The sequence below is a fragment of the Gnatocerus cornutus genome, chromosome 2 (genome assembly GCF_029298725.1).
Source record: "Gnatocerus cornutus isolate USDA-ARS CGAHR chromosome 2, icGnaCorn1.1, whole genome shotgun sequence".
Taxonomy (NCBI): domain Eukaryota; kingdom Metazoa; phylum Arthropoda; class Insecta; order Coleoptera; family Tenebrionidae; genus Gnatocerus; species Gnatocerus cornutus.
The window spans coordinates 8,757,939-8,771,160 of NC_142234.1; the positions used below are offsets into that span (position 1 = coordinate 8,757,939).

At 32.8% G+C, this 13,222-nt stretch overlaps 1 protein-coding gene across 1 annotated transcript; it reads left to right on the forward strand.

Annotated features, from left to right (window-relative positions):
• The first annotated feature begins 8,188 nt into the window (after positions 1-8,188).
• LOC148178668 (uncharacterized) lies at positions 8,189-9,616 on the forward strand. The gene is made up of 2 exons (XM_088029950.1): positions 8,189-8,266; positions 8,371-9,616. Exons 1-2 carry the CDS (start codon positions 8,246-8,248, stop codon positions 9,565-9,567), a joined length of 1,218 nt encoding a protein of 405 aa, XP_087886076.1. The 5' UTR covers positions 8,189-8,245; the 3' UTR covers positions 9,568-9,616.
• The last annotated feature ends 3,606 nt before the right edge of the window (positions 9,617-13,222 follow it).

The following is a 13,222-nucleotide window of genomic DNA, read 5'->3' on the forward strand; positions in this document are numbered from 1 at the left end:
AACTCCAAACATCCAATTCATTAGCACCTACATGCTGAAAAATAAAATACCCACACCATCATTGCTAATTATTACATTAGCACTGTCAGTGCGCCAGAGAAAGCCTTATTCGATGAGAACCCAGTTTACATAACATGCGTTAGAAATAATAGCAAAAGAAAGTAAACAAGTCCTTTCCAAAAACATAAATTCCTAGTTGCGTCGTACTTAACATTACATAACGTGATGAGTCCAAGCTTCCTTGGAAAGTTAGATTGGTACAATATCGATTTTGGAACTCCTCATCTCAGCCAACTTTCTCGATAGCATTTCGGCGTTTTGCCAGAAAAAGAAGAAAGTGAGATGACGGTCAATGTGAGGAATGTTGGCGCTAAGTACAGTAATCTCAAACATGCAGCGCACTGTTTCAAGTCCAAAAATTCTCACATTATTTATCGTGCTTGACAGGACAAACAAATTGTGCGGAGAGGCGATAAAACATGAGATTTACATGAAAGAGGCACCAATTGCATCTGTATTATGTCAAGCCGAATTTTACGTGAAGATACTATCAAAGAGGTCGGTCGGCAGAATTCGGCGAAGGAAAGCATTGTGCAGCGGATAACAAAAACATGTTTATTGAATTTACATGATTAAATTTATGTACAACATGAAAAACTGAGCCACCTAAAATTTTGATCCAAATGCAATGTCCTCTCTTGTCTTCAAATATATCAGATTATGCAAGTCAAATTCTTTAAAGATACTGTCTTGTGTTTAAATGTGTCACTGATCTAAAGCAAAAAACCTCAAGAAACACAACCGTTAGATAGAGAAAGTGACAAAACCAGTTAAAACATAAATTGCACTTAAAAATAGAAGCAGAAATAGAACAAGATTTTATTTATTAGTTGATGATAGTTTATTTCGATTCAAAATTGTAACAATTCGTAACAATTATTATCATTTGTCAGTTTGTTATGACTGTTATCAGTAAAGAACGAAAAGTATTTAATCAGATTTTCAAAAATATAATCATATTTTATGTACCGTACTTATTATAGCAGTTGAATTTTAATTTCTTAACTTCTACAAGAGTCGGATAACTTACTGTTATCTGAATTTATCTCAAGTATTATTACAAATATTTAACTATTGAGACTGTTCTGGACCAGAGAGTTCTAAGTAAATATCTTATAGTCTCTACACCAAAAAATTTAAAGATTAACTGAAAGCATCTTAAAAATAGCTTTTTGCTTAATTTGTCAGGCCGTTGTTACAAATACAAAAATTTAGCTTCATTGCTTAAATCTTTGATATACAGACTGTCCGGAAAGTGGCGCACCACCTTTACCAAAGGGGGTAATTGGGTGGTCCAATATCAATAAAATTTAAAAAAAAATCCACACTTTCTGTTTTCGCTGTAAGATCAAAATAAAATTAGCAAAATGGCAACATTGCTGAAGTGTTATCCCAATAATAAAAATTTACAGTAAATTTACAATTTACAGTATTCGAAGCCATAGTGTAAGGTTGATGTTGTATTGTTGGCGTTAGTCAAGCTCATAAACGAGTAATGTAACTATTATTTTATGTTAACGAGGCCACACTGATGGACATTGTTGATTCAAAAATCTTGTTACCAGTTTTCAGACATTTTTTACAAAATTTTATCGATTTTTTTGCACCGTGCTTTGCGTAAAATGTCCTTTAGATAACAAATTTATTTAAATGTGAAATTATTGCACAAAAATCGTTAATTTTGGTATTTAACTTTAACTCTTCAATTCATCATATCTCGAAAAATTGAAGACATGTTTTTTTTAACATGTTTCCGATGATTTTTAGCTTTGTCCTATGATACACTATCACGGAGGTGCGCGACTTTCCGGACACCTGTATACATCAAATACATCATTATGGGCCAGTTTACATAATAATTTAACTAAAATTAAGTTAATCTCGCAACTAATTTGTCGATTGGTGGCATTTGATTGGCGGAACAACGATCACATCACATGTGACTTTAACATAATGTTAAGTATTTAACCGAAATTAAAAATTTAACATAGGATCTGTAAGCCGGCCCTAAGTCTTAAAACTATTTTAAAATTAGTGCCAGTAACACTTCTTAATTTCAGAAAAGTTTTAATTGTTTTAAAAATTACTCTATTCTTGTAGAATTTACATTTAAAAATATATTTTCGCTTATTTTGGAGTTCGTCGTTTATTCAGCCTTTCCAATCTTTTGATTCTTCAAATTCCTCAGATTTTTCAAATATTATACTTTTAAAATCCTTGAAACTCTTCAGTTTCATTACTTTGCAATTTTTTTAGGATTCTCAGACAGATTCTTCTAACTCTTCAAATTTCATAACGGTTTGATTGTTTGGATTTAGAAACTCTCAAACTGAGAACTTAAAAAACCAAAAGCTAAAAATTTTAAAGTCGAATAGTATTTTAGAAATTGAAGACGTAATATACAGAGATCCTTTAAAAAATTATTTCTGTAATTTTTCTCATAGAATTATTATCTTTGACTCTATTATTTTTATAGAATACAAATTATTTTAACATGCAATAGACACGAGAAGTATACAGTTTATTTATTTGTATAACATGAATATGCAAAATGGTAATGTACTCTTAAACGTCTACAATTAGAGTAACTAAAACGTCTGATTTGCTCAAGTTAACACATGCATTTTTATAAAATGTCTTCAGCCTCCTTCTTGACATTCCTTAGATCTTTTGTGCCTACTTCTTGCTTTATTTTCTTTTGTACGTCTGGCTGTCATGGTCTGCCGCTCGCTTATGTATATCTCCAGTTTTATTAACTTAATCTGCCTTACATACAGTTTTACAGTTTATTTTCCTTCGTTTGGCTTTCTCTCATTCTGTCAATTTCCAATCTGATAGATATAGTATCCATTTTTATAACTGATGTCAGTGGGAGCATGAATGCAGCCGGTAAAATTTTCACTCTGATAAAGTTTCGGTGAAATTAAATGTCACTCCAATAAATGTCACCAGAAGTCCGTAAACACGTCCATTCCATTACAATAGTGCATTACTGACATGCTCCTGGTGCATAAATTTGCATAGTTGCAGTACCATTGTAGCAATAACAAGCAAGAATGCACCTATTTGTCTCGTAAAAGAAATTGTCTCGAAAGCAGCTTCGTTTGCATTTTGAATAAATTCGCGAGGAAAAAACCCGTAAAAAAGCGTCAAGTCCACGTCCTTTCATAAAAGGAAGTTTTTACGTAAGATCTCGCCTCGCCGAGATCGGATATAAAATTTTATTAATTACCATCGCGATAATCCAATTTCGAGTGACTTTCTACATGAAATAGTTCAAAAAACTGTCCAAGCCCCGAGCCATCTCTTCGGCCAACGTGCTCGACAGAGACGGGCTGTGGTGGTTTCATTTCCTAAATAATTGAGTGGACCAAGGCGCGGTCAAGAAACCGGGACCCTATTTCCGAACAGAAAACCGGAATACGGACGCTGGAAAACCGGAAATTTAAATGAACGCCATGGATTTTTTTCGGTTCTAGCAAACATTATCCTTTCACTCTACGCGCATGTATTTGTGTGGTAGATGCCGGTTTTATTTTTCGAGCTTTTGTGATAATAGACAAGGTGAAATTGTTGTTGCGTCATAGTTAGGTAATATTATGGCGACTGGTCATTATGGCTAATGGAACTTTTGGTGATGAGGCGGAACACGGGAGCTGGAAGTCAGAGGAAATTAAACGTGCTTGTTGGAATTAATTTACTTTTTATAAAAAATATATATGTAATTCCTGTCGTGTTATTTTAAAGTGAGTATGTGGATACTAGCATTCTATTGGAGAAATCTAAGTCGGGGTAAACAAACTAAAGAAAATATATTAGTTGGTATATCTGATTAATTGTAATTTATTTGATTTATTTATCGAACTATCAACTAAAGCAAATATCTGCAAAAACGAAGAATATTTCTGTTCAAAAGAGAAAGCAACCAAAATGAAAAAATATAGAAAAGACCAAAATATAAAAAGAAAATTTGATATTAATTAATGTTAATGCTAATAAATTCTTAAAGGTTCTATTCTATTAGCAACACCATTTTATTAAAAAAACAAATGACTTGTAACAATACCTACTAAATAGCGGCGCTGACATAAAATGAAGACAGGTAGCACCTTGGCACTTTTTTGTGCCTAATGTTGTCTTAAGTCATGTTTACTTAAACGTTCGCCACGCCTCTATTACACCAGGCAAATATAATAACGCATCCACAATAGGTATTCAACGTGTGACAAGGCTGTTACTAGTCACCCGAATAGAGCATAGTTATTGCCCATAAAATAAACGATTACTATGTGTAACTAATGTTGTGACACTCATTTGTGGTGAAAGAAAATTAGAATTCGTTCGTCGTCTGATCGAGCACGCGACAAATAAAAAACAAATAGAACTGGAGCTCCCGGAATTACCGGACCGTGTCTGCATTACCGCTCATAATTTGATGATTTAATAGAGATAGCGTGATTTAATTACGGCATTTACACCGGCAGTCGCTAAAAAAATAAATGGCTCTTTTATTTATGATTCCTTACGTAACGATCAATCGTATTTGAGACTACGTGCGACTAATTGTTGTTTATTGAACGGCTTAGATTGCGGGTTATTCGTTTCCTTGTCAAGGAAGTACTCGACTCTTGTCGCTAAAAGGAAAATTTCAAAGTACAAATAGTCGATTGCAGAATTACGATGACTTGGTTAGTTTTTTGGGACGTACAGACGTTCACTTTTTGTGGTTTTGCGATAATGTTATCGGTGATTATCACAATCATATTTAATGGTATTTGAGACAAGAGAGTGGGTCTAATTTATTTCGATGGGTTTTTTCGAAATGGGTTACGAGTTTGCCCAATATGGTATTTTATGACATGTTGCGATGGTACTGAAAGTTATAAGATGGTAATTGTTGCATGTTTTTTTTGTGGAAAAGTTTACTGCAAGCAGAATCACCTACGTCAAGTTTCTCCATTTCGGAAGTCTGCGTGTAAAATAAATTGGTGAAGAGACCATCATTTTATAACGAGCTTTCTCAGGATTAATTAAAAAAATATATAGTTGAATTATAACAGATTATTACTTTTGGTTAAAGACGAACACTCTAATATCTAGTAATCTAAGCTTATATTAATTATAGTGATTGAGTTCGTATTCCGGGAAAACCATAATTTATTGCTAAGTGTGGTTTGTAATTTCAATTTCTCAAATTATTGATTAGTACAACGCCAACAATTTTTACCTCGGAATTTGCGATTCTTGAATGAATTTGTATGAAACTTTTTAAATTAGCTTTTTCACACTAAGAGCTAAACTCTCATTTTAAGTACATAAATTTGTTTTGAATGGTGGCAGGATTTTTGTACATAATGTATTTATACAAATTAATATAAATAAATATTGCCAAAAACTTTTGGAAGATATCAGCATAGGTACCTAGACAAAAAAAAAACGAACAATCAAAAAGTATTTTAAGAAAAGATTTCTTTTTGAGAAGATGTTCGGTACACAACTACAATAAGTACTGAATAAGTACTTTAGCAAAAATTCTCCCTGCAGAGTACACCTCGAGAGTTCATCGCATTTGACTTCCGAACCATCAATCAACTCAAAATATGTATTAGCAACATAAGAAATATTTTTAATAAAATTCTGCACTAGGCAGTAGGTCTGTCAAGTCCTGATACAATTGACACAATCATTATGAATTGAGTTACATTTCAGAGTAGGATTGTAAGAAATAAAATACAACACCAAGAATTCTGTGTTTTTTTGCATTCAGAAGTTTTGTTCTAATTTAGCAATAATTTTTAGGAAGATTCGCATTTAATTTTTATGAAATCATAAAAAAATTCCCAAAATTTTGTTGTTTTTTTAATCTCCTCAATTACTTTTTTCTTGTAATCTTTTAATAAATAGTAAGCTATATAATGGGTCAAAAAAACAAAATCTGCCTTTTCAGTAACATCTCGCACTAAGAACTCGATAAACCAATTGAGAAGTTATAGGGAAAATTGTATTAGGTATGTATGAAAATAATTGACAATAAGTATTGATATTTTTGGATAAGTCAGTCAACCATTGCTTCTATACATGTAGCGATGATTAGTAACATACTTTTTTAAAAAGGCCATTTAATTTCCTTTTCAAGACAATTTTTCAACGTAACTGTGTAGGTTTTTGAATAAAAGACAGTTATTTTTAAGAATATTTTTAAAGACTGATGAAACAAAACAGACTTTAAATTCAAAATCAGAAAGCTATTTTGGTTGAAAAAAGGTAGGTGTAGAAGAATAATAAAATAATTTTTACTTAACAGATAATTTTATTGTGAGGAGTCATTTTAAACATTTTAATCCTTTTTAATATCTGTATCCACTTTCAAAATTCTAACACGACCAACCATTCTATAATTTTTTAGCAGATATTGCCAATAGCGCCATCTATAAAAAGCACTTTCCAAGCAAAAGCAAAAATTTTTAATTGATAAACTCTTCAACAACAAATTCATCACAGTTTCATGAGAGGTTACTCAGAGACCATGAATTCTGAGTTTTATAACAATATGTACTACGCGCTTCAGGCACCGTACTTACTAGATATCTAATAATTCAAAAAAATACATAATATTGCAAAGTTTTCATAAAGTTTTTGGAAAAAATTAGCCAAAGGTTTATTAAAAAACAAAATTACAAATGCTTTAGTTTATAGAAGCAAAACAGAAGAAATAAAAAATAATTTTGCCTTTACCTTCTGTATAAAATAAGAAATAATATTGCCGAAATTGTACCTCCTGACCCAGATTTCGTGGGCCAAAAAACATGAAAAGCAAATAAATATTAACTAATCGTAAGTACTTGTTACCAACACGATGATACTTCAAAACTAACCGCAACAAATTCACGAACGTGATCACCTCTTCAATTCCATTCTCTATACATCCACTTCCGTATCAACGTTATGAAATTTTTCGTTACAAACACCTCCTATTACTTTTTTTATGTGGTAATTAAAATTGGTTGTTCTTATGGCAAAAGTTAATAAATTGGCGACACATCTTTAATGTTTGATTTATAGTACCAGTAGAACAATAACTGATTGTGTACCTATCTCATTGCAATGAGTCTAGTTTTGTAACACTTTATTACTCGAGACTACAGGAAGAAATCGTAATTAACATTTTAAACGCATCGAACTGGAAACTGGAAACATCTGCATAAAACATTCAAGTTCTTGGACTTTAAAAGACGTAACATTGATCTTGGCAATCATTTCAAAGCATTTTCGTGTAACCTCAGTCAGATTTTTGATAGTCGTATTGACCTGAATTCACGCAATAAAATTGTTTTATTCGGTCTAATTTCTTCCTATCTCCACACCCCCAAATTAGTTCCTGTATTTCTTCCTTATTGCTAGATTAATGATCCGAACGATGTCGTGTAATTTCTCTCCAAACGATTGTGTTTATGCAAATCCGCCAAGTTTTTAAAATAAAAGACTTTCTTCGGAGGATGAGACGCAAAAATGTCAGTAGCTGGATCTATTCTTTGTGTCAATATTGAATCGAATTTTAATTGTGCAAGTGAAATTTTGACTAACAATGCATGAGAGTTAATTATTGCGCTTAATAGCTACTTGATTTTTGGTCGGAATTGACAAAAATGAATTTCACATGTAATTAAAACTATGATTTTAGCGAATTAGAAAGTCTCTGGAGTGAAAAATTCCACTAAACGCATCCCGACGCGTTGCTGCACACAATATGGTGAAAACTCTGCAAGATGATTATCTGAAGCAGTGTTAACAATGAGTCTAATCTGCTAATTGTCCGCACAGAACCGGAAGAAAGTGTGACGTAACTCGTAAACTTAACCTTGCCAAAAATCCGCTAAAGATTGATTTTACGCATCGATATCGTGCTCTACTTATTTCCAGACAAAACTAAAAACAAATCGGAAGTAAAGACAAAAAAGCAAAAAAAATTAAACGGTAGGAAGTGTACGTAATTACTTGATCCCACCTTAAGAAGAAAGTGGTACCTGAAAACGCCCCCCTCACAAAAGCATCACATGCTCTTAGCTATTTGGGGGGAAAGTAATGCAAAAGATTGGGTGGTATAAAATGTGAGGACTTTGATAGCGACTTCAGTAAATCAACAGCGTTTACCGCCGCACCACCCCAAAAAAGGGGACAACTCAAAATGAAGTGCTGGGCACTCTTGGTTAGTGTTAATTTAGTGTATAGTGATCTTCGTGATAACATATTGGATTACTTAATTAATCAGGTAACTGCTATCTTCACGTTGGTAATTGTTGTTCTTTCAAGGTTACCCTTGGGTGCTTATTCGTTGCCCCGATCCAAAGCGTCCCTGCTGGTCTCTCGCGTGTCAAAAGATCCCATCACGAACCCGAAGGCTATTGGAGCAAAAAACTAATCTGGAAAACGGAATGGGTTAAAATTTGGAAAACCGAGAAGAAGCTGATCTGGAAAACGGAATGGAAAAAATCACAAGTTCCGGCGTGGAAAGAAATCCAAGTTCCCATCTGGAAAGAGTATCAAGTTCCAGACTGGAAAACCGTAACAAAACCTATTTGGAAGGAAACCCAAGTTCCAGCTTGGAAAGAAATCCAAGTCCCTGATTGGAAAGAAGTTCAAGTTCCAGCCTGGAAAGAAATCCAAGTTCCAGACTGGAAGGAAATTCAAGTACCGGACTGGAAAGAAATCCAAGTTCCAGATTGGAAAGAGATCCAAGTCCCAGACTGGAAAGAAATCCAAGTCCCTGACTGGAAAGAAATCCAAGTCCCAGACAAAAAACAAATCTGGGTGCCTGTCTGGAAAGAAATCCAAGTCCCTGCTTGGAAAGAAATCCAAGTACCCGACTGGAAAAAATCCTATGTGCCTGAATGGGTAAAGGAAGGAATCCCTGGAGAGCACTATTTGGGAAAAGATCATCACGGTAACGAATACACCGCACACGATTTGTGGAAGAAGAAACTCATCTGGAAACCTGTATGGAAGAAGATCTGGAGGACAGAAAAGAAACAAATCTGGGTTCCACAGAAAAAACTCGAATGGAAATCAGAATGGAAACAGATTTGGAGAACAGAAAAGAAGCAAATCTGGCGTACAGAAAAGAAGCAAATTTGGAGAACCGAAAAGAAGCAAATCTGGAGAACTGAAAAGAAACAAATTTGGAGAACCGAAAAGAAGCAGATCTGGAGAACCGAGAAGAAACAGATCTGGATCCCGAAAAAAGAACAAATCTGGAGAACTGAAAAGAAACAGATCTGGGTCCCGAAGAAAGAGCTGATTTGGAAGCACGAGAAGGTCCAAATCTGGCGCACGGAGAAGAAACAAATCTGGGTAACAGAGAAAAAGCAGATCTGGAAAGACGTCTGGAAAAAGGTCTCCATTCCGGTATGGAAGAGCTACGAAGTTCCAGCGTGGAAAAAGATCTCCAAACCCATTTGGGAAAAAGTTTGGGTTGCCGTGCACCATCACCACGACCACGGCTGGGACTGATAACCTAACATAGTCAATTGTTTTCTGTACATAATTCTGCTACCCCCTTAGTACAAAGTACTGTATATATCAGGTTCGCCAGTAAGTTGATTCTTTGTTATTTTAAGCTTTTCTATTGTTATTTGTCTAGTTTTAAGTCTTGTACAATAAAGTCGAATTTTTATAACTCGCATTTTTAATCTTTCCACTTTCCCCGGTTGCGTAATCCGCCTCATCTATCTGTTTTCAATTTCATGGTGGCTCCAGCATTGCCGCTTTATACAGCCACTTTCACTGACCAAGATCAAGGTATGTTCTTCAAATCTTAGCTTTCTAAGCGCGAAGGCCGATCAAGTGTTGTTTCTTGCATGTAATACCAATTTTACGATATTACCAAAGAATGCGCAGTTACATCACATTAGAAATTTCTTTAGAATCGTTAATGGTCAGCATAGATTACATTTTACCATTTGTATGCATCATCGGCAGATAATGTAGAAAGTTGCGGAGGATTACACACGACAGGATAATAAGATGGCGAGATACGTGAAATTATCATTTCCGTTGTAATTATCATATGATTGAAGAATTACTCGTGTCTCAGGAAGAGCTACAGGAAACAATCATGAGAAGCTCTCCAAAACTTAATAGAGGTAGAGGAACATAAATCTGCGAACTGTAGTGCACAATAAACCTTTTGTTCTCACATAAGTAAACTTGAACATTTTTTTACACAATCCAGTTTAAATTAACCTACTTTGATGATGGTGATTATTAGGAATTCTTCAATGAATGCACTATCTGTGCATCTCACGTAAGCTGTAAACAAATGTTTATATCCAGCGATTCGGTTGTAAACAGAAACACTTTCTTTTAATAAATTATGCCAGGTTTTACATGTTTTTTTTTCTAAATGGTTCACATTATGTAAAAAGTACACATGTCATGTTAAAAAGTGAAAAGTAACAACCTATGCCGTAGCATATAAAAAGCCAACTGTCACTTTTTATTGTACATATTTTAACATAATGTCATTCAACGATTGAAGCTGAAGGCGTAAGAAAAAAACAATTGTAAATGTAAAACGCTAGGAGGGCTTAACTTGAATTAATTAATCAAACTGTCACAACACTGATCAACATTTTTGTAAGCACGCACGTCGACATTGTTTCGAATTTGGTAAAAGATGTAACAATGAAAGTGACATCAATTTCAAGGAGTCGTAAAGAATGATTGAGGAATTTTCGAAATTATTAATTAACTGCAGTTTAGACCAACAAGAGAAAACAGTTGTCTCCGAGAATATTGCTAAGTGCATGTTTTATTTCCTACATAAGTGATGCGGTCAAAAAAGTTTTTTCACCTTTTTGACCGCATCATAATTGTTTAAATTTATGCTCAGAGAATTTGTAAAATTAAATAACAAAATAAAATTTTATGTTTTGTAGCTACAAATTTATAACTAACAAAACAATAAAGTTTAATGTTTTGTAACTCTATTAGCTAGAATATGTTAGAATTATGGAATTATGGAAATTGTAATTTGCAGTAAGTAGTGCGTGTTTTGTTTCTTCCCACTGAACTAAATTTTATAATTTAAATTTTAAATATCTTGATCTAGACAAAAAATAATAGTCAGATCTAATTATAAGTAATTATAGTACGTGATTATGTATAATGTGTAAATAAGGAGATTGCTAGAATTGACTAAAATAATAAAAAATAAATGGCAAGGTTGCGTATCTTGATTTGACAGTTACTTAAAACTTGTAAAATGTCTACAAAATTCAACTATTAACTATCTATTTTGCGTATATTAAATATTGAAAATGCGTTCGATATTTTGTGCCCACGACTGTAAATTTGAAATGACGTTATAAAAACAGTTTATGTGTCATTCAAATATTCTTCAAATTTGTTTATCTTTTTACCGGAGAGATTACCGTTTTAGAAATTATGAAATTGTTGAAATTGGGTATACAATAAATTGCTGCATGTGTTTAATGTGTTGCCTATACGTAACTATAATTTATACACATTTATGCAGTAGAATTCCTTTAATTTATATTTTAAGAGACGGAAGGTTTAATACGAATTAGCAAGACTTTACCCAGTACCTATTGCAATTTAAAATCATAAACATAAACAAAACAGATTGCAGAATCATTAGTATTTTTTGAAAGTAATGCGGCAAATGACTAAAAAAAGGTTGTAGAAAAACATAATAATAATAAAGCTTCCAGTTTATAACTTTTGAATAAGATTATTTCCAGTCTCAGATTAAAATTTTCATAGATAGTAACTTACAAAACTAAACCCAAAACTCACAGTTGTACATAATTGACCATACATACCTAATAAATAATGTTTGACAAGAGTTCAGCCAACATTTTTAATTTTGAAAATTCTATTTAGTTGCCAACTGTGTTTTACTTTTTTATGTTACCTGATGGTACGTACATACATACTTTTGTAAAAGAAATTTTTTTTTATGTTAATGTATTATAAATTATAACTGTATAATAATATACTTTTATCTATGAAAAACACGTGCTTTATTGTAATCTCCGGTTAATCCGACCTTTTGGCTGTTCCGCTATACCCCTTGGTCCCGCAGGGCTCGGATTAGCGAGATTCTACTGTATATGAACTCACATCATACAACCAACATAACATTGAACTGTAATGTGTAGTATATGGCGAACATACTGACAATCAGATTCGTTATTTTTTCATCTTTTTTTTTTATTTTTACTAGAATACTGAATCAATTATCTTGATACTATTTATCAAACTACTTTTTAAAACTGACAGAACATTTTTAGCATATACTTATTAATAAACTTTCTAGTCATTGGAGATTTACATCGATTTCTTCTGTTTCTGATACCTACAGTTGAAAAAACATGAAGGAAATTCCCTTTATTAGAATTTCTCAACTAAACATTTATTCTGTTCAATTATTTAATCATAAACGTAATATCTACGTATATAATTTTATTAATTAAAGAGACAGAAAAATTGAGTAGTAAAACTTGAAATATAAAATCTTTATTGAATTAACAATTTTTTTATCTGCAGACGTTTTACCACATAATTTTACTGTATAATTTTATTAATAGAGCATCTAATTGGTGCTAAAAATTAAAATATTTATTATAACGTAATTAATTAAGATGAAAAAATTAGGCAACGCCCTAAAAACGGAAATGTACTCAACTAATATAAAATTCTATATGGAAAAATTTGTCTTTGGCCAATACATAATAAAGTCGTTAGAAGACCGATCAAATTATTAATCCTTCACATCTAATCAAACATACGTCAACTTTTTGATATCTTGATATTAATTTACATTTTGCAGATCGATAATCACCAACGATTGTCTAAATAGATTAATCATTTTCTCTGCTTTAAGGCGTTGGGCCCACCTTTCATCATTCAGACTGATTTCAGTAAACCATAATTAAGTTTAAGCCGGAACAATATCAACACTAGCGTGGCGAGAAAAGTATATAATTAAATTAAGAGAAATTCGTACTTCTCCGTGAGTGAAACAATAATAAAAACGAAGAGAAGAGCGCTCTCAAAGAAAAACGAATTTCTTCTATCGTTGAGTTGAACAAAAAAATGATGGGTTCTAGTATCTATCGAGAAAGCAATATATTTCTTGGCA